The 27,048-nt window shown below is 43.4% G+C and overlaps 1 protein-coding gene across 6 annotated transcripts in view; it reads left to right on the forward strand.

Moving 5' to 3' along the window:
• The window catches only part of AKT1 (AKT serine/threonine kinase 1), a 111,079-nt gene that overhangs the window by 6,748 nt on the left and 77,283 nt on the right, over window positions 1-27,048 (forward strand). For all 6 annotated transcript variants that reach the window (XM_077266441.1, XM_077266416.1, XM_077266408.1 and 3 more), the window contains exon 2: window positions 3,873-3,996. Coding sequence is in view for 4 of the 6 variants with exons in the window: in XM_077266416.1 (XP_077122531.1) it covers window positions 3,951-3,996 (46 nt within the window). In the remaining 2 variants the exon portion in view is untranslated. The remainder of the gene's footprint in view (window positions 1-3,872; window positions 3,997-27,048) is intronic.

Raw genomic sequence — 27,048 nt, forward strand, 5'->3', positions numbered from 1 at the left:
CCTGTGGGCACAGACCAATATGTTATGGAGAATACTCTAAAAAGGTGACTCCTTTCAGGAAAGTGATTTGGTTAAAGGGCCACTGTCACCCCCCCCCCCCAGCCGTTATAAACTAAAAGAGCCAGTAATGCTGCAGTCTAACAAGGTGGCTCTTTTAGTTTTTGATTCATTTATTACCTCAAAAAAGCGTTTTAAAATTTGGCCACACATACCAGATATTGTACCAGGAGGCGGTCCGAAGCGTCCTGTATGAATCCCCCAACGGCCGTCACTCTTCTCTTCAGGGGCGATGGTACCCGCCCCCTGAGCGCTGTTATCTTCTGAAATCCGGCGCCTGCGCTGTGCGTGCCTGCCTGGGGCCTGCGCAGTGTTCATTGTCAGTGCGGCCGCCCTATTATTGAATCCCTGCCCCGCACTGTTATTCATTATGCACAGTGCGGGGCTGGGGTTCCTGGGCATGCGCACTGCGCTGTTTTGACGCTTCCCAGCTCCGACGCTCCCCCGCCTTCCCAGGAACCCCAGCCCCTCACTGTGCATAATGAATAACAGTGTGGGGCGGGGGATTCAGCAGTAATAGGGCGGCCGCACTGACAATGAACACTGCGCAGGCACGCACAGCGCAGGCGCCGGATTTCAGAAGATAACAGCGCTCAGGGGGCGGCAACCATCGCCCCTGAAGAGAAGAGTGACGGCCGTTGGAAGATTCATACAGGACGCTTGGGACCGCCTCCTGGTACAATATCTGGTATGTGTGGCCAAATTTTAAAACGCTTTATTTAGGTAATAACTTAATCAAAAAAAGAGCCACCTTGTTAGACTGCAGCATTACTGCTGCACAAGGTGGCTCTTTTAGTTTATAACGGCTGGGGGGGGTGACAGTGGCCCTTTAAAGAATAAAAGTTGGACACACACACACACACACACCTTTTACTTTTAGACACTAAGGACTCCTGTTAACTTATTTTTTTCTTCAATTCCATATAAATCGCTGAGAAAAAAAATAACTGAAATCAATGACATACGATGGTACAGACGATGGAGCCATAGTGGTCATGGGCAGTCCACCATATTCTATTTTACAGATGAGCCCATGGTGGTCCTACAACAATAAGGCTTTGTTCACACGTGGCGTTCTTTCAGCGTGTTTTTCAATACCAGCTATGTATATGAGATTTTAGAAATCTCATGCACACACATTGGTTTTTTTTGTTTGTTTTTTTGTCAGTATTTTGTGCTTTGCATGGTTTTTGGACATGGAGCATGTCACTTTTTTCATGGTTTTGTTCAGCTTTTTTTCACCCATGACATGAATGGGTGGTGAAAAAATGCTGAAAATCCACATAAATGCAGGCATCAGGTTTTACTGTTTTTTTTTTTTTGTTTTTTTTTGTTTGTTTTTTTTGTGCCAAAAACTGTTTTTATGCAATAGGACTTTTTTTCTTCACTAAACTTTATCAGCACGCACAAGAGACAAATCTAGCATGCCTAAACACAAGAAAAATATGCGCTTTTTTTTTTTTTTAATTTAATTCAAAGCTTCTCTCTATGTTCCCCCCCCCCCCCCCCCATCTCTTTGCACGCTCTTCCAGTGGGAGATCTCGATGACCACTGCAGTCAATCTGAGTAGTGACTGTATCTCTTCTGCATGGACTGTCAGCTGCAGCTGATCTGTGCCTGTTAATTAGCTGCAGTGGTCATGTGACATCCCCCTACAAGAAGAGTGGGCACATATGGGGACCCAAGAGGTGAGTATGTGATGTATTGTGTTTTTGTTGTTTGTTTTTCTTGTTTTTTTTTTTTTTTGGGTGGGGTGTTTTACCTCCATGGGACCCCTTGTAAAATAAGGTACAGAAGTGAGAGACCCTTTAAAGAGAACCTGTAACTTTGCCATAAATATGTAATTACTTTACCTGGTGTAAATGCCGCTGTTCTCCTGAGTCCGGCGTTGTTTTTCTCTCTGTTCCTGAGATAAGGCCTCCTTTTCCTCCGTATATAAATCTAGCCTTTCAGCCAATTGGGCGTGGTTTAAAGAGTTAAGGCACATGCCCACTTAGGTAAAAAGACAATTTACGTACAGAGAGGAGATGACTATATCTCCGGAACGGAGAAGCGCAGAACAAAAAGAATAACAGCGCCGGATTCAGGAAAACAGTGGCATATACACCAGGGGAAAAAAAATACATTTATGGCAGGTGATGAGTCCCTTTAAGGGAGCCATAGACATCTGTAACATACACTCTTTTTTCTTGGACAAGCTTGCGTGTTATTTCAGTAGTACGGTGGGAGATGCGTGGAGACCTTTATATACCTCAGAGCAACTACAAACTGCCAGGTATAATCTAGGTGCCCATATTCCTCTGACTGCCGCTATACTTATTTTTTGAGCACTGGTTATCAGTGCCAGGCATTCGCAGACACCAGCTTAGGCGGCAATGTTCAATGACTGTCATCAGCTGCAAGATGGGCACATACCACGCACCCAGACTACTGAGGCAGACAAAGGCGGTATGATTTGCCACTGTTTACTGAGGAAGCTCTCGAGGGTTCTAGCGAGCAGTAAAAATATAATGATGTTTTATGAGAGAAAATGATTATTTGTTTAATCTGAAGGAGACGTCATTGAGCGCGTATTTACTGTACACAAGTCTGGTATGTATTCAGCATTCGTGCAAACATTTACCAGCTGACCATGGCCCAATGGATGGGATGTACTGCCATTGTGATTGGGATTGAAATCCAACTTCTAATGGAGTTGGCTGAAAAAAAATGCAAAAAAATGGCTTGGGGATGCAGATGACATGTTTCATGCGTGTAGGTAGACATTTTTATTAAAGTAATGCACATCTGTTTCCCTGTTCAAAAAAGAGGGACAATAAAGGGGTTCTCCAGCTCCTCTTGATTGCATTTTGGCAGGTTAGAATTGCTGATGATGTTGCACCAACAGGAGCTTCTTGGACGGGTTCACGATGCCTGCTGGCCAGGCGTGTGTCCATGCAACATTATTGGCACTTCTCTCCTTCCAATGCAGAAGTGAGGGGAGTTTTCTTGCCTTATTTATGTGTGATGGAAAGTTTTACAATTTCCTAATACAGTTAGTTTCAAATCTTCAATTTTTTTTAAGTTCTCTTCAGCTTGAAACTAACAGGGCTACACATATCCAAGAAATGGCTGTGAAGTAGAAAGCAAAGTAACACGGTTTCTTGGATGTTCTAAGGGGGGTCTATGTTGGATCTCGTGACATAAGTGTCACGGGTTTACCGCTGCAGACAGGAGCCAGATATATCTATCTATCTGGGCCCTGGCCAGCACTCATTGTCAGGGATAGCTTTGTTGCATGGCTGGAGGTCGTTGGTTATTATTGGAGAAGGTGGTTGGTGGAATTATCTGTGACTGTTGCTAGGTTTTGAGTGTGATAATTCCCTTTCTTCTCATATTTTGGTTAAACCCCATCCTCCGCTTCCCAGTTTTTATCTCTGTTTGTGTAAATATATTTGTATGACTGGTATTTTCCTTCATCCCTGATCGTATTACCTTGTTAGTCTGGTTGGTGTATTATGGTACACTACTACTCCCCTCTTCCCTGTATGGGGGAAGGGTACAGACTGAGGGTGTATTCGGGAGCTAAGACAAGGTACGTGGGCCCGGCATCTTCACCATCAGAAGTAATCCGGAAACCAGGGTGCCTTTAGCGTTTGGGACAGGGAAGGAGCCCCTGGTCCTGGGACACCCGACAAGAGTTGTGACAAGAAGTTTGACATGTGGTGCCAAAAGACCAAGCTGTTCTTTTTTGTTTGTTTGTTTGTTTGTTTTTTTGTGTGAGACCACTGGCACTTTTTTTTTGCTAATTTTTTTCTTTCTCTTTTGCATTTTAGAGACAAGTTACCTTTGCTGCTACAGATTTCACTCAAAATCTTGGTGAAACAGATCCACTGGGTTACATTGCCGTCATTATGAATGAAGTAGCGATTGTAAAAGAAGGTTGGCTTCACAAACGAGGTAAGAAAGCCTATGGCTAGTTTACATTTCATGGTAATGTTGTGGGTGGGCATCGATATCCTACTGAAGAATGGTGGACTTTTAAGAGTTGTTCTTTGGGTGTTGGCTTGAAAGATCCTTTAAGGGTATGTGCACACGCTGCGGATTTTGCTGCGGATCCGCAGCCGTTTCCCATGCATTTACAGTACCATGTAAACCTATGGGAAATGCAATCCGCAGTGCACATGCTGCGGAAAAAAACGTGCGGAAACACAGCGGTTTATTTTCTGCAGCATGTCAATTCTTTGTGAGGAATCCGCAGCGGTTTTACACCTGCTCCAATAGGAAACTGCAGGTGAAAACCCACAGCGGAATCCGCAATAAAAACCGTGATAAATCCGCAGGAAAAAACGCAGCGGTTTTGTACTGCGGATTTATCAAAACCGCTGCAGAAAATTCCGCAATGGAATCAATAATTTAATGTTGATCCAAAGAAATGGAAAACCTTCTGTAAAGAAAATTCCTGTTTCCTGTGGTGAGGGGGGAAGAAAATCCCATCCAAAAAAAGTTTTGACTCTCTAAAAATTGACTACTCAGAATATTAATAGTTATGTCTTTCAAGGCCGCTTCTGATGGGAGGCTGTTAATGTACAGGGTGTCTTTAGCTCCACAATAGGTTTTTTTTCTAAAATGTCGATTTAAGTGTCAGACCCATAATCATTGACTGCCACCAGCATCAGCATAGCAACGACCCAATCCTTTGTAGATTTGGTTATCAACTCTGTGGATCCACTGACGTGGGTATAGCATGGACATGATAAACTCTACACATTACTTGTACATAAAATGTATTTCACCCTCCCTATTGAAGATCTCTGTATTAAAATGTAGAGCCATAAATGCTTCCTAGCCAATGCCCAAAATGTACTGTGTGTGTCATGAGGACGTACTGTTTTTTATGGATTTTCATTTGAGAAATGTGTGATGTCCTCCAAATAGTGAAGGACTCCTAAAGCCTCCACCTCCCCATTAGACTAATGTTGGCTGAAGTTTCCAATATAGACAGGTTTAGCCAACTGTCCAACTGGGCCACGAACAACCAATTCTCGGGGAAGTCAAGGATCTAGCTTGTCTGACCAGACTTCTCTCTGAGATGAGCACCCACCCAAGATGTTTGACAGCAGCTCAACCAAACAAGCGCTCTTGTGTTTGATGTATCCAACTGAGGTGACTGTTGGGCAAGTGATCTGCAGAAGCGTCCTTCGTCTGACAGCTATATCATGTGGATAGTTTAAGTATTGGCGTCCCATTAAGATGGTGGTTTGGTTTAGTTACCCCCTTTTGGGCATATACATTCAAATAGTCTTGGGCCCCATTCTATATTAGCAAAAGCATTCTGTTGTGGCTGTCCTTTTGGAGGACCTTGCATTCCCTAGACAATAGAAGAGTGTCATTGGTAGCGTGATAGAAAATTGGCAAACTAGACTATTGCTGGGGACTTTTCCCAAGGCTATTCCAGGCTGGTAACTCGTGTTGTTCATTCTTTGCAAGTTTAGTCAATTTTTCACTCCCAGGAGAAACAAAGACGTGTCCAGCTGGAATCCACTGGGATAGCAAAAAGTTAAAGTTTGTGTCCCCATAAACTTTATAAAAGTTGTCTACCCATGAATTTCAGCAGAATTTGCAAACAATCTGTGGGGGAAGAGAGTGGAGGCCCTCGTACACATTAGATAATGTTGAGGGCGAGACTGATCCAATCTTTGGAATTTCAATGGCCAATCCGTTTACTTGGTGCAGAAATAACCTGCTGCCAAGAGTCTGGAGGAGGATGGGAGTCTGACAGTGGCTCTCTCCTGGAGAACTTAGGAACGCTTGGCCAAGGAAAGTGTTTCTGTGTATGGGGTAGCCGGAGAAGAGCTGTCAGCCACACGATGACTGCTGTCTGTGTGTCCTGTCAATCATCAGAAATACAAGATCTCCTGATTTAATCATGCCAGTACCCTTTGTTTCTGGTACACACTCCAGACTTTATAGGGCTTTTTTGGTTTACTTTAAAGTAGCATGGAACGTGGAAAGAAATAAAATGTATAGTATAGGGACCACTGGAATTCCTGTTGTTTGCTGGTATCCAGAATGTTCTCGCATAATGACTAGACAGCAAGGGCATTTCACCCCTAGTTTAATGAATCCTAAATGAACTGATGGCACCGATGTGGATCAGCATCTGCCCAATGAAATACAATGTTGTCCACTGTTCCTTCCAAACTCTGACATTAAAAAAAAATAAAAATTCTCAAACATCCAAATTGTTTTCATTGACTCCTCCAGTCCATCAAAATATGTTACAAGTCCTCTCGGTGTTTTTTTGTGTTTTTGGAAGGTTATTTTTGATTTGTTGTCCATAAAGACTGTTAAGTAGGTCGATGGCATATTGGTTATTTTAAATGGACTCATAGTGATCTTGTACCCATGGGATTATTTAGCATGATATCCCGTAGAGGATGATCCAATGGGGCTACATTCTGTGGTACTGAAGTCATCCACAAAGGCTTAATTCCAGTCTGACCACCACTTCCCACAGCAAAATCTGCGTTTCCAATGGTATTAATAACTGGACCCTTGGTAGTCATATCGGCTCTGAGCTGGACAGAGATTTTGTGACTCGAAAACCCGTTTAACTATTCGTTGATTTTCTTCATACGTGCACAGAACTTTGTTCTATCTATACAGAACAACTCGAGCGATTATTGAAAGTCATCCGGAGGTGGTAAAACCCTTTGATAACTAGAGAAGTGTTTGTGACTGGGTGCGAACAATAGTGTTCACATGTACCTCCAAATTCTTGTTGCTTTTCTCACTTTGTGAAGGAGATGCCTTGAGAATTCTGTGTGGGAAGTTTTATAGTTGACAACGAGCAGTCGTGTAATGTGAGGGCTGTCATGATGAGAAGTCTCAGATCATGATCTTCTTGTATTATCACTCGGTTACAAATTTTTTTATATGTAAAAGTTATCTACTTACTAAAATTAGGTCAATTCTGTCACACTAGACTGGAGAGGAAGGAGAAGGTCGGGTGCTAGTCAAAAAGCTTGTTTTATCCAACATGGGGTCCTGGTCAATAATAAGACTAGGGCCTTCTACTCACCACTTTTTAGACCGTTTCACTTGTTTTGCAGTCCCTGGTGGTCTACGGTAATGAAAGGGTTATTTACGTTGCTCAGTGATCTCAAAGCCCCAAGTCACAATAGATGAAAGTTTGCTGAACCGGACAATTTTGGTGGGACCTTCCTATCATCAGATGTGTGTGGAGGCCTCCTGCCAATGGATGATGACTGGGCAGAGAAGGTTTGGGCACATAAAATTTCAATTTTTGTTTTTAGAGAAGAAAAGCCGCTCGCTAAAGATTTTGTCAGTGACTTTCTCCTCTCTCCCTGTTGATATTGCGTGAGTATGAGAGAATTGGGAGACATGATATCTTCCGAACAAGCATTTCGCAGACTTTCTCAGATGTATAATACAACTTTAGGCAGTGAAATGTTAATTTTTCATACCCTTCACATCTAGAAAAATATAGAGAAGGCAATGGTACCTTCCAGTTGTTCTTGGTGGAAATTTTTGAGGTCCTACCCTATGATATGGGGGACACCTATTCAAAGTGTAATTGGGGGGTTGGGAACTGTGTGCTCTGTAGAGTTGTAGGATGTCAGAGTCCTTTTTGAGGGATGAGAATTACAGTAGGGAGGGGTGCAATATACTCGCTAACTATTTGTTAGCCCAAAGGTCCTGAAATCTGTGATCTTTATTTGTGATCCCTATTATTGAATGCCTTATATCAGTGGTGTACCATCAACGCTGCACTTGTCTATGGAGTCAGCCCTGTATCAAATGGCCACTCCCCGCCTGACATCTGCCAACTTCTCCCAACATCCACTGTATATGTACGGCAGAATTTGGAAAGATTTGCATGGGCTGAACCAAATCTACCCAGCAAGTGCCAGCTAGTTTGCACAGCAGACACCTGCAGGTAGTTGCAGGTAGTTACTGTGATTAGCTGGTTGCAGAAGTTTCACCCTTTAGATTTCATATTTGATGTTCACCATGACATCAAGGGTCTAGGGGAAAAATGTAATGGTCAATCAGGGAGCGAAATTTGAACTTTCATTGGGATTCCTTTTTAAATATAATTTATGTTTTTTCTTTTATCAGACATGTTTTAGATTTCTTTCTTGATGCACAGGTATGTGCACGCTCACTCTCCTGGAAAATGCTATGACCTCATCAAAGGCTGGGAAATAATTCCTCTTCCAAGGCTGATTTGTAAGTCAGGGCAAGCTCCTGGTGCTGAACCCAATCCGCTAATTAAAAGCATTTTGAGGAACTTAAAGGAGCACTAAACCCAAAGTCTCCAGCTTTGCTAGAATGCATCTGCTGATTTCATTCATGCAGTATTGCACATTTGGCCAAGATAGGGCAGTGGGTTATACGGAAAGTGTCTTATTCTATGTCTGTAAGATACTGTGGTCACCTGTGATCCTTCTCTCCTGGTAATTTTGGCAGGAGGTCTCCTGACTGTTCTATGGCTGCCAATTAGGGGACTGAAGAGGGAAATCTGACCAATTCTCGGTTCCAGAGTCTGTGTTTTTCACCAATATTTTGCACAGTTTTGCTTTTAGAGGCTCCTTGTTTCCCTGCACATCCAACTTTTGTTCTATTCTGCGGTCCTAAACCAGCTGAGAGGAGCTCAGAAATACCAATTTAAAGTCACAAACTGTCCTGTCAAAGTGAGCTCACTGACCAAATCTCTGTTAACTCATTGTGAAGCCGATAATACAGGGCAACACAGAGGCTACTGAAGGCAAAAGGCAACATCTTTAATGAAATCCAAATGTAGACAAACCCTTCTTAAAGGGTTAATTGCATTTTAAGCAAATGATCGCTTATCTGTAGGGTAGTTAATACGTTGCTGGTGGTCTGACAACTTGGCCCCTTAGCGATCTTGGTACTTCCCTGGTGTAAGATGGAGTGGTACCATGTTTGTGCCGCTTCAGAACACCGTTCCTGTGATTGGCGGGATATTCCAGCAGTTGGCCCCCTTGTGAGCAGCACGATATCTCATATTTTGTGACCTCCTTGGGTTTAGTGCAGAACCTCCTATTGAAACCTCTTAAAACATACCATATAGTGCCCAAGAATACTACCGCCATACAGTGGTGAAATATTATTGCCAGATAGTTGCGAAGTGTTATTTAGGCGACTATCCCTGTAGCTTTGTGCCAGAAGCGTGGGATCAGGGACACAAGCTCTAAGTCCCCATTCTGATCCTTCTGCAGACAGCTTTTCATCGGGCCCTATAACTCTCTTGTTTTTCTGGCCAGTGTCGGGGGCCCTAGTAGATGTCATAGTCTTGTCCAAAAATGCAGACTATAGAAGATCTTTTGTGTTTTGGAAGTCCCTCTATGGATGTCCCCCTACACCTGTGGTCCAGTCATGGTGGCGCCCCTGCAGTCATGTTCCTCCTCCTTGCTGACTACCTAGGACGGAGTTTAGCCTGTGCAGCATTAGGCCAGAAGCTTCTGTACATGACTTTCTTTTCTCTTCACGGCATGTAGAAATCTTTGTTAAAATCCATCCTGTAGTATCAGACGCACGTGAGTCATCAGTTCCCTTGTTTGCGCTGCCTCATTCAGTACATGGATGACTCACGGCTCGGCCCCTGCGTGTCACCAAAGTGGGATTTGTGAGGGGGTAGAGGCTCACGACCACTATGACCCCCATTGTTTGAAAATATTTGCAGTTTTCATTTAGGAAAGTGGCTAAAGTCAGACTGGATTATTGAAGTTTTAGGCTTGGGAATAGTGTACTGCCTAGGAATAACTCATGTGCGCCAATTACCTCTTCTTGTGCAGATATGTGGTGTAAAGCGCCAAGGACTTGGTACCTACCACCCGTACATGGTATAGCCGGCTGGATGGAGTCCTTAAATATATGGGATATATACATCTGCAATCAAAATTATTCAACCCCCACCAGTGCAATTTTGTTTTTATTAGGAAAATGTACAAACTTTTTGCTGTTTGCAATAAACCAAACGAGAACAAATTGTCTCAACACAACGAATATAACAAATGGTTTTTCCAAGTTAAGCACAAAATGCCACTTTTATTGACTACTGCAGCTGCGGAATATTTCACCTCTTCATGACAAGCGTCTTTAGTGCTTAGTTGGACCCCTCTGGCTGATAGGACCTGCTGCAAACATGATGCATAGCCACTTATGCCAATTTTTATCATTCTGGGCAAGATCAGTTATATATAACTAATATATATCTACTATATAATTGTCTAAGGGGTACTTCCGTCTGTCTGTCCCGGATATTCATTGGTCGTGGCCTCTGTCATGGAAATCCAAGTCGCTGATTGGTCATGGCAAAACGCCTACGACCATTGTCACAACCAATCAGCGACGGCCATAGTCTGGCAGCGAAATGGCCGCTGCTTTACTGCCCTGCAGTCAGCGCTGAGCGCTCACACAGGGTTAATGGCAGCGTTAACGGACCGTGGTGTAACGCACTCCGTTAATGCAGCTATTAACCCTGTGTGACCAACTTTTTACTATTGATGCTGCGTATGCAGCATCAGTAGTAAAAAGATCTAATGTTACAAATAATAATAATAAAAAAGGTTATTCTCACCTTCCGACGTCGCGCGCTGTCCTCGGCAGTGCAAGCGGCAGGTTCCGGTGCCAAGGATGCTATGCGAGAAGGACCTGCCATGACGTCACGGTCATGTGACCGTGACGTCATCACAGGTCCTGCGCTCATACCAACCCTGGGACCGGAAGCTGCCGCGTGCACCGCACACAGGCGCCAGGACTTCAAGGGGCCTTCGGAAAGGGGAGTATATGTTTACTTTTTATTTTAAGTCTTTTTTAACCACGCATATAGTGCCCACATTGCTATATACTACTTGGGCTGTGTTACATACTGCGTGGGCTCTGTTATACAGTACATCTCTGTTCTATATACTATGTAGCTGTGCAATATACAACGTGACTGTCCAATATACTACTTGCTCTGTGTTATATACTACGTAGCTGTGCAATATACTATGTGGCTGTGTTATATACTTTGTGGCTCTGCTATATACTACGTGGCCTGTGCTATACACTACGTAGCTGTGCAATACACTACGTCGCTATGTTATATACTATGTGGCTGTGTTACATACTATGTTAGCTATGTTATATACTATGTCGGTTGTGTTATATACTACGTCACTGTGCAATATAGTACGTAGCCTGTGCTATATACTACCTACATATTCTAGAATACCTAGAATCGGGCCACCATCTAGTGTGTGTGTGTATGTATGTATGTATGTGTATATATATATATATATATATATATATATATATATATATATATATATATATATATATATATATATATATATATATATACACTAGATGGTGGCCCGATTCTAACGCATCGGGTATTCTAGAAGATGCATGTCCACGTAGTATATTGCCCAGTGACATAGTATACTGTCTTAAAGCCCACCAAAGATTTTCTGTAGGGTTCAAGTCAGGTGACTTGTGAGTTGTTTCTCACTTTTTTGTTAAGTATATATTTCCACATGTGTTAAACATTCATAGTTTTGATGCCTTCAGTGTGAATTTACAATTTTCAGAGTCATGAAAATACAGAAAAATCTTTAAATGAGAAGGTGTGTCCAAACTTTTGGTCTGTACTGTATATATATTTTTTTATTTTTTTTTGTACAATTATCCTTGTTTGTACCACGATCTCTTCTTCCTTTTTTTTTTTTTTTTTTTTTTTTATCACTCTCAAGACAACCCAAGAATATTAGTGATCTGGGGGCATTGTCCTTGGAGAGTAGCCTAAGGGTACCGTTACACTAAACGATTTACCAATGATCACGACCAGCGATATGACCTGGCCGTGATCGCTGCAGCGTCGTTGTGTGGTCGCAGGGGAGCTGTCACACAGACAGCTCTCCAGCGACCAACGATGCCGAAGTCCCCGGGTAACCAGGGTAAACATCGGGATACTAAGCGCAGGGCTGCGCTTAGTAACCCGATGTTTACCCTGGTTACCATTGTAAATGTAAAAAAAAAAACCCAGTACATACTTACATTCCGGTGTCTGTCGGGTCCCTCGCCGTCAGCTTCCCGCACTGACTGTGTCAGTGCCGGCCGTAAAGCACAGCGGTGACGTCACTACTGTGCTCTGCTTTTACTTTATGGCCGGCGCTCACAGTCAGTGCGGGAAGCTGACGGCGGGGGACGTGGCAGACACCGGAAAGTAAGTATGTAGTGTTTTTTTTTTTTTTTTACATTTACAATGGTAACCAGGGTAAACATCGGGTTACTAAGCGCGGCCCTGCGCTTAGTTACCCGATGTTTACCCTGGTTACAAGTGAACACATCGCTGGATCGGTGTCACACACGCCGATGCAGCGATGTCAGCGGGTGATCCAGCGATGAAGGAAAGTTTCAAACGATCTGCTACGACGTACGATTCTCAGCAGGGTCCCTGATCGCAGTAGCGTGTCAGACACAGCGATATCGTATTTATATCGCTGGAACGTCACGGATCGTGCCGTCGTAGCGACCAAAGTGCCACTGTGAGACGGTACCCTAAGATTGCTCAGGAAGGCTGGTGGAAGCTTGTGCCTGGCTCTTATGACCTGCTGCAGATATGCTGCCTAGCCAGGGGTTTCAATTGAAGGCTTGTGCCTTCATGACATTATCATTAGTGCAACCTGTGCAGTTGCACAGGGATTCAGGAGCTATGGGGCCACTAACTCCTCCAAAGCGGGATGATAAGCTATTGGATTGCAAAGGGCCCATATATTTATTGCTTTTGCACAGGGGCCGTTTTTGGTCTGTGTCCGCCAGTGGGTTGATTAATTCTGAGACTGCAGTAATCGGTAGAAGTGGAACTTTGTGCTAAATTTAGAGAAACCACTTATGTGTTTTAAATTTGTTTATTGCAAACCGTCCCCTTTATAATGAGCTGAACTTATAATGGGGGCGGATGAATAATTCTAATTACAACTGAGCATAGCCTGTTATTGAAAATGGTCACCAAGCTGCTGTTGACAGATCTTATATTCTTTAATAAGTGATTATTTGGTACCTTTTATGGTACTTTTTGTTGTGGGTCTAAATGGCTGATTTTAAACTGTCCACAACATCTCTTTACCGCTCTCACTGGTGTTTGTCTCCTATACACATCCATGACTGGGTAAGGAACATCCACTATTTTTTGGATTTGTTGTGATCAGACCTCTTTAATCATATCGTTATGGCGTCTCTATTTGGTGGGAGAGAACCCTCCAAGAACGCCCTCGATTCTGCCACCTGCTTTTTAAATGCTCCAAATAAGTCATATTACTAATTTTTTTCCACTTTTATTAACCTGTAATATTAGGCTTCTTTTACACTTGCTGGTTTTTTTGCAGCCCGTTATTGCAGGCCTTTTTTGCGGGCCGTATTGCCGCAATTTTCATGGTCTGCCGCAATAACGGACCGCAAAAAACTTGCGGATCGCCATTTTTTGGGTTGCCAATACTATGGCAAATTTATTGGGGGGAAAAAAGTGTTCCGCAAAACCGGAAGTCAATGATTTTCAATGAGGCCTGTGTCTGTAAGCTGTGAAATATATCAAGCAAGCTCGATATTTTTTCATGGCCATAAAGACGGGCCGTACGGCGCTCCAACGAATTTTTGCAGCCCCATAGAAATGCATTGGGGCCGCAAAAACGTGCCGAAAAAACACCGCAAGTGTAAAATCAGCCTAAGTGTATTATTAAACTGGACAACTGGCTGATCATCTGTATAAGAGGGGAAAACCATAAGATCTGTCAATAGCAAAATGTTCAGTTTGCCTGATTTTTCTTTATATAGGTATATTTTTGAATAAAATGTAAATTTGTTCTTTTAGTCTATAAACTTCTGACAACGTCTCCGAATTTCCAAGCAATACATTTTGTCATTTTTTTTTCTGACCGAAAAATGGTCAAAATTAAAAAACAAAACAGTGCTTTCAGAGCTCAAATAATGCAAAGAAATCAAGTTCATAATCATTTAGAAACAACAATACCAATGTTTTAACTCCGGAAGAGTTCAGAAATTAATATTTTGTGGAATAACCATGATTTTTAATCACAGCTTTCATGCGTCTTGGCATGCTTTCCACCAGTCTTTCACACTGCTTCTGGTGCAGAAATGTAAGCAGTTCTTCTTTGTGTGATGGCTTGTGACTTTCCATCATCCTCTTGATTACATTCCAGAGGTTTTCAGTGGGGTTCAGGTCTGGAGATTGGGCTGCCCATGACAGGGTTTTGATGTGGTGGTCTTTTAATTTTTGTCCTTCCTGGCTGTATATAATTTTTTTTCTTATTTATTTTTTTTGAATTGACAAAAATGAGGAAGAGCCTGTAAGTCATTGCTTCTAGCATTTGCTGCTATCAGGTGTCATGATCTCCTTCTGTGCTGACGTACATCGCTCTCTTTGTACTTTTTACATATTTTTAATACCCGAATCGTTTTATAGAATTACCCTTTTTATTGGGAAATTTTAAAGAGGACGTGGCCGATCATCTACTTTTTATTTTTTTTTTTATGCCTCCTGGAAATATATAAATTGACGACTGAGGAAAGGGAATCCGTGGCAAACTCTGACTGTAACTCTTAAGGCATAACCAACTGAATCTACTATATAATTGTCTAAGGGTCACTTCCGTCTTTCTGTCTGTCCTTCTGTCTGTCTTTCTTTCTGTCACGGAAATCCCAAGTCGCTGATTGGTCGCGCCAAAACAGCCAGGACCAATCAGCGACGGGCACAGTCCGGCGGCAAAATGGCCGCTCCTTACTCCCCGCAGTCAGTGCCCGCTCCATACTCCCCTTCAGTCAGCGCTCACACAGGGTTAATGGCAGCGTTAACGGACCGCATTATGCCGCGGTGTAATGCACTCCGTTAACGCTGCTATTAACCCTGTGTGACCAACTTTTTACTATTGATGCTGCCTATGCAGCATCAATAGTAAAAAGATCTAATGTTAAAAATAATTAAAACCAATAAAAAATAGTTATATACTCACCCTCCGTCGGCCCCTTGGATCCAGAACAGGCCTTTCCCGCTGCTCGCGACGCTCCGGTGACCGCTCCATGCATTGCGATCTCGCGAGATGATAACGTAGGGGATCTCGCGAGACCGCTACGTCATCATCTCGCGAGACTGCAATGCACTCTTGGGACTGGAGCGCGTGAGGAGCATCGGTAAATGCTTCGCCTGGATCCAGGGGCCAACGGAAGGTGAGTACAGTAATGGACAAAAATTTGGAGAATGAGACAAATATTAATTTTTCCAAAGTCTACTGCTTCATTTTTTCTAATGGCAATTTGCATATACTCCTGAATGTCAGAGTGATCAGCTTAACAGCAATTACTGTACTTGCAAAGTCAATATTTGCCCAGAAAATGAACTTTAACCCCCAAAACACATTTCAACATCATTGCAGTCCTGCCTTAGGGCTGTCCCACACGTCCAGATAATTCCGGTACCGGAATAAATCGGTACCGGAGTTATCCGTGTCCGTGTGCCTGGGAACTCACGGAGGCCATACGTGCGGCACACGAGTGCCGCCTGTATGGCGAGTGGGTACCACACGGAGCGTGTGGTACCCACTCTGCATCATGCTGAAGCCGCGATTCATATCCTCTCTGCAGTAGCGTTTGCTGCAGAGAAAATATGAATAATAGTGTTTAAAATAAAGATCCATGTGTCCGCCGCCCTCCCACCCCCTGTGCGCCCCCCCCGCTGGTCAGAAAATACTTACCCGGGTCCCCCGTCGGCTGTCGCTCCTTCCTGGTCTGGCCGCGGCTTCTAGTGTATGCGGTCACGTGGGCCCGATCATTTACAGTCATGAATATGTGGCTCCACCTCCCATAGGGGCGGAGCCGACTATTCATGATTGTAAATGATCGGCCCCACGTGACCGCATACAGTAGGAGGCGCGGCCAGACCAGGAAGGAGCGAGGGAGCGGGTAAGTATTTTCTGACCAGCGGGGGGGCGCACAGGGGGTGGGGGGGCGGCGGACACATGGATCTTTATTTTTAACACTATTCTTCATATTTTCTCTATAGCAAACGCTGCTACAGGGAAGATATGAATACCGGCTTCAGCACCATGTGGGGGGGACAGCGCTTACTGTAGCGCTGTCTCCTGCACGCACACGGACCCCAGACGGAGAATGTCCGTGTGAGGTCCGTGTTTTACGCGGACCCATTGACTCTATTGGGTCCGTGTAAAACGTGCGCTCCCACGAACACTGACATGTCTCCGTGTTTGGCACACGGAGACACGGTCCGCAAAAAATCAATGACATCTGCACAGATGCATTGATTTTTATGGGACTACGTGTGTCAGTGTCTCCGGTACGTGAGGAAACTGTCACCTCACGTACCGGAGCCACTGACGTGTGAAACCGGCCTTAAAAGGAGCAGCTAACATCGTTTTAGTGATTGATCTATTAACACAGGTGTGGGTGTTGATGAGGACAGGGCTGGCGATCAATCAGTCATGATTAAGTAAGAATGACATCACTGGACACTTTAAAAGGAGGCTGGTGCTTGGTATCATTGTTTCTCTTCATGGTTATCTCTAAAGAAACACGTGCAGCCATCATTGCACTGCACAAAAATGGCCTAAAGGTACCGTCACATTAAGCGACGCTGCAGCGATATCGACAACGATGCCGATCGCTGCAGCGTCGCTGGTGAGCTGTCACACAGACAGCTCTTCAGCGACCAACGATGCCGAAGTCCCCAGGTAACCAGGGTAAACATCGGGTTACTAAGCGCAGGGCCGAGCTTAGTAACCCGATATTTACCCTGGTTACCAGTGTAAATGTAAAAAAAAAAAAACACTACATACTTATATTGCCGTGTCTGTCGCGTCCCCCGGCGTCCGCTTCCCTGCACTGTGTAAGCGCCGGCCCTAAAGCAGAGCGGTGACGTCACCGCTGTGCTTTGCTTTACGGCCGGCACTGACACATTCAGTGCAGGAAGCTTTGAGCAGCAGCGCGGACGCCGGGGGACGTGACAGACATCAGAGGGTGAGTATGTAGTGTTTTTTTTTTTACTTTTACAATGGTAACCAGGGTAAACATCGGGTTACTAAGCGCGGCCCTGCACTTAGTAACCCGATATTTACCCTGGTTACCATTGTAAAACATTGCTGGCATCGTTGCTTTTGCTGTCAAACACGACGATACATGCCGTTCTGACGACCAAATAAAGTTCTGGACTTCCAGCGATATCACAGCAGGATCCTGATCGCTGCTGCGTGTCAAACGCAACGATATCGCTATCCAGGACGCTGCAACGTCACGGATCGTTGTCGTTCTCGTTGCAAAGTTGTTTAGTGTGAAGGTACCTTAACAGGGAAGAGTATCGCAGCTACAAAGATTGCACCTCAGTCAACAATCTATCGCATCATCAAGAACTTCAAGGAGAGAGCTTCCATTGTTGTCAAGAAGGCTCCAGGGCGCCCAAGAAAGACCAGCAAGCGCCAGGACCGTATCTTAAAACTGTTTCAGCTGAGGGCAGCAGATCATGTGAAAATATAATTTTGGTGTCATTCTCAAAACTTTTGGCCATGACTGTATATGACTATTTTTTTATTATAATTCTTTTTTTTTTTTTTTTTAACAGGGATATGATGCCCACATTGCATAGCCCACGTAGTATATTGCACAGCCCACGTAGTATATTGCACAGCCCACGTAGTATATTGCAATATACTACGTGGGCTGTGCAATATACTACGTGGGCTGTGCAATATACTACGTGGGCTGTGCAATATACTACGTGGGCTGTGCAATATACTACGTGGCTGTGCTATATACTACGTGGCCGGCCGCAAATAAACTACATACATATTCTAGAATACCCGATGCGTTAGAATCGGGCTACCATCTAGTGTGTGTGTGTGTGTGTGTGTATGTATATGTGTGTGTGTGTGTGTGTGTGTATATATATATATTATAGATTTTATGCTCCCTCAAATATGTTTGAATAAGTTGTTAGTAACATTCCTTGCTTTCTGCCCCCCTCGTGTCGCTTGATGGCGCCCTCTGCCTCCCCACCCCCTGTGTCGCTTGCTGGCGCCCTCTGCCTCCCCACCCCCTGTGTCGCTTGCTGGCGCCCTCTGCCTCCCCACCCACTGTGTCGCTCGCTTGTTCCTTACTCCCCCCTTTCCCATGTAAACACATTTTTACTAATAATAATATAGACTTTTTATAGAATTGCGGCTTATGTTTCTGGAGGAGGTTGGTAACTACTAGGTACTTTCCATCAGTATAAGATTACCACTGAGCTTGTTTGCACTGATAGCACGAGGGATATTCTGCATTAAGGGGTCTCCCATGATATTAATCTATAGATATGAAGGCAGAGGTATAATTTACTCACATTGGAAGGGCAAAAAAAATAAATAATGGTGTCAGATGTCAAAGCTGTTTATGGTGTCCTCCACCAGAGGCGTTCCTTTACCGTAGCACAGGGGCTGTACAGTGTCCTAGAGGTGCGTCGTCACCCAGCTTTCTCAGGTGGAAATGAGAATATAACAGAAGGCGGATATTTCCTTCTGAAGCATTTCTAGGTACAGAGCAGCTCCGTTGACCGCCGTGGCTCTGTCCTTCAGGCATAGTTTACTATTTAAATATTTTTTTCATTTTGGTGATTTTTTTTTTTTTTTTTTCTATCCCCTTCTCATTCCAAGTCTTAAACCTGACGCTAGCAGCAGGTTTATGAATACAGAGACAACCTGGGGCTCGCCAGCTGTTGATCAGTCTCTGTCTGACAGAACATGCTGGGACTTGTAGTATTGCAGCAGCTGGAGAGCCACAGGTTGCCGTCGTGCACGACTGTGTGCATGTTATGTTTCATCTGCGTAGTGTTCTATGAAATAATGAGATGTCTTGCCGTCCGATTTAATGTGTATATATCTGCCGCAACTCCATCCGGTGCATTGGGTGCCCTCAATTAATAAAGAACAATAACACACAATGTCCTCAGTTTGCTTGCGGGTATTGCAGGTCATCCCCACATGCCCGTGGACTTGATTTGTGTCTGGTGTTGCGGTGCGTTCACATTGCGTTCAGGCACCCGTTCCTTGACCCTGTCAGAGCTTGCATCCGAATTACCCGCAAAACTGGATTTGGGCATATGGCCCAAGGGGGCCATAGACTATAATGGTGCCAGCAGAGCAAACATGCGCCCCGTTGTGCATCATTTTTGGGCATATATGCCTACTGGAGGTGGACCAAGTCTAGGCATCTGCCTCCAGTAGGTGTACATGACACAGGATCCACCATTCACAATAGGTGATGTCACAGCTCACCTCCTCCTCCTGTACAATGACTGATAACACCTCTATATACAGTAGATAACACAGGATCCACCATTCACAATAGGTGATGTCACAGCTCACCTCCTCCTCCTGTACAATGACTGATAACACCTCTATATACAGTAGATAACACAGGATCCACCATTCACAATAGGTGACATAATCTACATCTATCACTTTTCTTTCAGGAAATAAGTTGCAGGGGTGGGGGGTAGCCCCAGTGACTGTCCCCCTCCCCACATCTTTTTTAAATTAGTGCATTTGTTAGACATATGAAATTTAAAAAAAAAATAGATTACTTTCTGATTATGGATTCGCTTTTTAAGGGTTACATCTGCTATACTTCACTCCTTCCTGCACATTTTGAGGACCATTTTACTGGCGAATGAAGAAGGGGTGGGGTGGTTGACGGCTGGTTATGAGGCATTGACAGAAGATTATTGGTGGATGTTTGAAATGTCCTGGGTCTTCTTCTTTCCCCTGTTGAGTGGAGGTGTGCGATGCTACCAGGGGGTGTGTGATGTCACCAGCCTCTACAGATCCTTCCTTGTCTTCATGTCTTGATAGGCACCAGAATGTCTCCCACTGTGACTTCTTCACCGCTACTGCCGATGACCCACAGTATGGTGACTCGGTACAGATGGTGGCTTCAAATAGGTTGCTGACTATAAAAGGTGCAATGGGCGCATGCAAGAACATGGCAGCTAGGACTATTAGTCATACATTAGTTCCATACATACATCAGTGCCAACCAGACAAAATAAGGAAGTGACTCAGAAGAAGAGATCCGGTATTGGAACTGATGTGTGAATGTTGTTTTGCTTATTTATTATCCAAGTCTTTGCCTTAAAGTCGTCAATTTACAAGTTACAATTCTGACCTTGTTTAATGTTTTCTACCATTGATCCACTTGTATTTGATATACTGGAACTACTGGATTAGGACTTGACTATTTATTGGATCTAATCTATTTTCTGGTGGCCCATGATCGTACTGTATGGGAAATGGCTGACTGGTTCCCTCTTGGGCAGAATGGTGGCTTAGTGGTTAGCCCTGTTGCCAATGCTGGAGTCCAGGGTTCAAATCCCATCGAGGACATCTGCATGGAGTTTGTATGTTCTCCCCATGTTTGCTTGGGTTTCCTCTCACATTACAAAGACATGCTGATAGAGAATCTAGATTTTTTTTTTTTTTTAGTCCCAAAGGGGACAGTGATGATGTATGTAATGTGCTGTGGACTATGATGGCATTATAGAAGAAACAATAAACTCTGATAGATATTATATGGTTGTACCATCAAGGCTAGATCTACCAGATGCTCTGCTGTTAGGGGAGTCCCTCTTTCTGCCACATTGGAGATATAATCTGGATAAAATGGTACTGCCTTGACCTTGTCAATGCCATTATATGAACGTCAGGAGAAATGTCTGACTGTTCAGAGATGGTTTCATAGTTTTTAAGGTTGAAGGTACACTTAAGTCCATCGACTTCATCCAATAGCCTAACACATTGATCCAGAGGAAGGCAAAAACCCCAATGGGACAGACATTTATCACTCAATATTAGGGGAAAATGTCCTTCCCGACTCCACATACGGCAATCCGACTAGTTCCCTGGATCAACGTCCCATCACAGAATCTACTGCCCATAACCTATCTAATGTATAAAGCTGAATGTGTGTATGTCCGGGATTGGCCTCTGAACCGTCGCAGCTACAGCCTCAAAATTTTGCACAGTCACACGTCTGGACCCCGAGAGCGTCATAGGCTATGTTGTGAGGTGAAATTTTAACCCTGCGCTTTCCAATTCACCAAACAATTTTGCCCCTATCTACATAATGGGGAAAAAATGAAAGGAAAAGTGTTGGAGGCAAATTAACAGCTGCCAGATGTGAACAAGGGGGACTTAAAGAATGAGAGCGATGGCGCCAAAGACTATATACTGTACAGTTGCTAAGGTGGGGCCCCGACATGGGATAATCACCACACCACCACGGGGATATGAACACACACACAAAATGCGCCACACACTACCACGTGCTCGAACACATATACCACCCTCAGCGCACATTTCACCACACATACACCAACCTCGCCACATAAAAGTCGAAACACAAAAGTCGCCGCTCAAAACTCGCCACGCGCAAAACTCTCCACATGCAAAACTCGCCACACGTGCAAAACTCACCTCATGGAAAACTCGCCACACGCAAAACTTGCACACGCGGAAAAATTGCCACATGCACAAAAGTTGCAACACATGCAAAAGTTGCCTCACACAAAACTTGCACATACTCAAAAGGCACCACACATAAAACTCGCCACGCGCAAAACTCGCCATGCGCAAAACTTGCTGCACACAACTTGCTACACTAACCTGTCACATGCAACTCGACACACAAAAAGTTGCTACACGCATGTCGCCACACGCAACTCAACACACACAACTTGACACACAAAACTCACCCAAAAACACACACACAAGTCTGGTATTATCCTTCAAAAATAAAAATCTGTTTAATAAGCAGACAAACTACAAGAGCAACAAATGTACCATATAGGAATCCGGCAGCTGTCAGTCACATCACCTGTCTATTATGTGTATGTGTGAGCTAATATATACTGCCAGGGGGTGGGCTTACTGTTGGCTGGGGATTTATCAGGCTGCCAATTTAGCTTACAAATACTGAGGTAAAAATACTGTGAACGAGGTCTAATACAGGAGGAGATGACATACAGATATATACTATATACAGGAGGAGATGACACACAGGTATATACTATTTACAGGGGAGATGACACACAGGTATATACTATATACAGGAGGAGATGACACAGATATATACTATATACAGGAGAGATGACACACAGGTATATACTATATAGAGGAGGAGATGACATACAGGTACATACTACATACAGGAGGAGATGACATACAGGTATATACTATATACAGGAGGAGATGACACACAGGTATATACAGGAGCAGATTACCTACAGGTATATAGTATATACAGGAGGAGATGACATACAGGTATATGCTATGTATAGGAGGAGATGACATACAGGTATATACTATATACAGGAGGAGATGACACACAGATATATACTATATATAGGTGAGATGACACACAGGTATATACTATATATAGGAGGAGATGACATACAGGTATATACTATATACAGGGGAGATGACACACAGCAGGTATATACTATATACAGGTGAGATGACATACAGGTATATACTATATACAGGAGATGACATACAGGTGTATACTATATATAAGGGAGATGACAAACATGTATATACTGAGGTGAAAATGAGAGGTGTGAGGTGAAAATGAAAAGGTGTGAGTGCAAAATGAGAGGAGTGAGGAAAAATAGTGGAGTGATCGGAAAATGACAGATGTGAGGTCGAAATGACAAGTGTTAGGGGGGAATGAGAGGAGTGAGGGGGAAAATAAGAGGAGTCGGGGAAAATGAGAGGTGTGAGGGAGAAAATGAGAGATGTGAGGGGGAAAATGAAAGATGTGATGGGGAAAATGAGAGGCGTGATGGGAAAATAAGAGAAGTGAGGTGCTATAACTAACCACAGATATTTACTATGCCCAGGCAACGCCGGGCTCTTCAGCTAGTAATATAATATTTTTCAAGAAAGGCATCCCTCTTGAGTTTTAGAGGTGAAACAACCATTACAACATCATGGGGCTGAGCGATCTATAGTCTCACTGCTCTTACAGTAAAGAATCTGCGTCTGTGATTGTGCTTATACCTTCTTTCCTCTAGACGTAGAAGACGCCCTCTTGGGAATGAAAAAGTGCCCTTATCACCATGCTGACTTAATAAAGACTGAATATAAGGCTTCTGCACTTCCAGAAACGTTCCACCCACGTTCTCAGTGGAGTCCGGGGGAGTTCAAATCTGCATTTAAACTTTTTATTTTTTTTTGCCTTTTGCACTTTTAGTTCCTGGTAGCGGATCTTTCCAGTGAGTAATCTTGTGCGAGAGCAGCCCCTCATTGCTCGAGTGCCGCTACTCACCGGCTCCTCTCCTCGAACTTTGTATAACACAATTTCCTGTTTTTGTTGAAGTGTTTATAGCCTCACATGTGAAGGAAACCCTGAAAGAAGTCGATTTCCAGAAATTATTATTCTGTGGAAAATACATTTTGACCTGGGAGAAAAACAGGTTGCTATTGGCTGTACATAAGCAATATATGATATGGATAGATTATTGTAACCTTAACATCGGGAGTCCCTCCCCCACCCAATTGTAATTCTAGTGTAACTATCATTGTAATTTTTATTTCATAAATCAATAGCACACATGAAAATAAGCAACTTTGTATTATATCTTGTCAGCGAAATCTGCTGTTTTTTCCACATGGATTATCACATTACTGAGAGAGGAGATGGCAGTTGTTACTGATGAGATTCTTTGTAGGTGGGAGGAGCTAGATGCTGAGCTCCTCCCTCCTCCTTCCCATGAATTACTTTGCTCCTTTGTAAAAGTAACAGCAGTAGCGGACCAGAAGCCAAGAGCACCCGACAGACCTTGCTGGCTGTACCCGATCCATTGGATTTCCATCATGGTGCCTGGCATTTTTGACAAAACCTGCAATGAAAACTAAGGCGCAGATATGAATAGTCTACATTTTTGTAGTCCTGACCTAGTACAGGTATTACTGAGCCACCTTGTGATGGGACTCTTGAGATCCTGAAGTGTCATCAGATATTTCCCCTATGTATTGCACAGCCTCTTATGGGTTTGTGCAGAAAACTTACCTTAAAGCCGGTTTTACACATCCAACATTTGCAGTCCTAGTATGAATAGTGAAGACCGGCCACGCGCCTTCTGACCCAAGCTCAACATGCTCCTCCTTGCTTTTGAAGCTGTTAAGTTCACCTCTGTAGACCCTCAACCAGCCAGGACATCGTGACCCATATAAGGACTGTGAATGTCATTGGTTTATCTTTATGACCAAAAATATTTCTTCCTCACATTAGTTTCCTTCTGAATTGGTGGCACACAACAATTTTTTTTTTTTTATTTATTTATTTCGGGCCAAGGGTCACATTGGTTCAATATGGCAATCTCAAGGGCGGTGAATATTTTATTTTTTTTCTTAAGCGGTAGGTACATGAATACATTAATAGAAACACCATTGGTACTTTAATACATCACAAGAACCAAATTTTGAGGAGGATTAAAGAAAAAAAAAAAAAAAAAAAATATATATATATATATATATATATATATATATATATATATATATATATATACACTTATTGGCAAATAAGTTTTCTAGAACTTCATACAAAGTTGAACGTTTTTTCCCATTTAATTAGATATCATCCTGGGGGTCATCATTGACTCTGAGACCCCCGATCTTGGATCAATCTATGTTGCTTCTCCTTGACTTTATATTATAGTGACTATGATGTCACTTACAAAGATGGCCTTTCCAAAGAAGTGCTTTATAGTGCTCTATTCATGTAGGGTTCTCTGGGATCGATGGGAGACCCAGCAGTTGTAGCCCCAGCAATTGTACATGAATTGACTATCCTGTTTAGTGAGAAAGAGAAAAAAAGCAGAATATCCTGCAGTATAGGAATTATTCAATTGGTGGATCATTGGGGTTTTGCTCCAAATGAATTCTGCAGTTGCACTGTGGTGGTGGTTGCAATGTCTTGATGTTTTGCTCCAAGGTCCACCACGTGTTTTGCCATACTCGGGCGCGACGACTGTACTTGTTTGTGTCTCTGACGTGCAGGATACGTGCCCGGGTCTGTGGTTGGCGAGTACTCTGCAGATAAGGCTCGGTGCCAGATTGTTGCCATTTATCAGTTTCACAACAGTTTTCTGTTATCTCTGTCAATTCTGGGCAGAGAATGTGTTTTAAAAACCAGGAACATTCCCTTCGACCACTTCTCAGAAAATTGTTTTTATCGTGACCGACTTCCTTCGCCTCTGCAGATCTTGCAACATGTATTATCTGTGCGCAGCATTGTATTTTGTGAATGAAGGATCGCCTTATCTGTCACAATAACATTCTGCGGGAAACTTTTTTTTTAGTTAATTTTTTTTAAAGTAGTAAGACATTTAAAAAATCTAAGATATGTAGGTCACATGAATGAGTTCTTATAGTAAATCGAAGAACAGGTTGTCGATGGTTTCCAATGTGAGTGCCTGGATCATTCCTGGAGACTATCTTCTGAAGTGGTCCGGAAATAGGTACTTTCGTGGACATCAGTGGGAGCTGCCGGCCTTTTTTCTTCTAATCTTGGTATAATAACTGCCGGGTTTGACGTCTGTCACGTATTTATTAAAAGAACATGATTTCTTAATTTGGAAACCATCCCGTGCCTATCCATGGCTCATATGCAGTATTACAGCTCAGTTCTTGGGGACAGGTGTGGTTCTGTTTTTGGAAGAAAGTCATGTTTTTGTATCCTGTATAGACTGTTTTAAAAATCTTCTCCCATTAGGACCACCCATGTCTATATTGCCTATTAAGACATTTTGACATGACACAGATGGGTTGGTTTTTATATGATTTGGTGGAGAACCTCTGCAATCAGCGGCTCCGGCAATCTGACCCCATTATATGTATTGATTGAATTTGAGTCCGCCATAAAATGCCCCATTTTCCCTGTAAAGGACACTGTAAGAAAAATGGTCATTTATGAAATTTGAATCACGGGAAGAATTTAATAGAGAAAAGAGGTTGTCCTGTTGAAGCAACCCATTAAGGATACAAACCGTTTTGTCTCTGCCCCAAATGTTTACGTTTTGTAAAAATGTGGGATGGGATGTCTGACAGCATTCATTGTCTGGTATATTGTCTTCCATAATCTTGGTCAGACGGGCGGATATACCGACTGTAATGCCTGGACTGACCTCCAGGTTCCTGACCAAAACTTCCAGTCTCATAGACAAGTGAGGCTGTAAATTTGGATAGGGAGACCCTTTGTCAATCTGAGCCATATACAGTCTGTGAAATATGGCCTTTGTGACCTCGGCCACCCTTGATGGAGAAACTCCCTTTTCCGCTCTTCCCCAACTATTTAGAAGTTTTATCTGCAATGGTGAATTCTCAATACATACTAAAGGGGTTGTCCCATGAGGGACCATCTATTTGTGATCCCCAGGATCAGGCCCCAGCATCTTTGACCCAAAAAGGGGGTTAAAAACTGATGGGGAGAGCACGGGCAGCCGCCAGAGAAGTGGTAGTATTACCTGGTGGACACTCGGATGAATGGGCATCCATAAAATTACAGGATGGATCAACTCTGCTAGAACCAGAGCCCTTTACTGAGCAATTCTCCTTTTTGGCTGATGGGGGAGGTAGGGAGCCCAATCTATGATGTCCATATACTGTAATGTATTGACAAGCGTTGTCTTCATTTAACAACCCATTTAATTGAATGAGTTGCTATAAAATGTTTTGTTACTGTGAAGGGAGGCCAGGGCCACGCTGTGGGCAGGTACTGTCTTTTCTTTGCCGGAGACCCGTCTTCTAAACCGGAATCTGCCATGTGCAAAACGTCAGATGTGTCCTCCTGCTGTTTGGGAGACTTGAGATTGACCGGACACTTCGAGGCTATGCATCCGCTGACCTTGAACCTGTAGCA

Source organism: Ranitomeya variabilis, chromosome 1 (assembly GCF_051348905.1).
Source record: "Ranitomeya variabilis isolate aRanVar5 chromosome 1, aRanVar5.hap1, whole genome shotgun sequence".
Lineage (NCBI taxonomy): Eukaryota > Metazoa > Chordata > Amphibia > Anura > Dendrobatidae > Ranitomeya > Ranitomeya variabilis.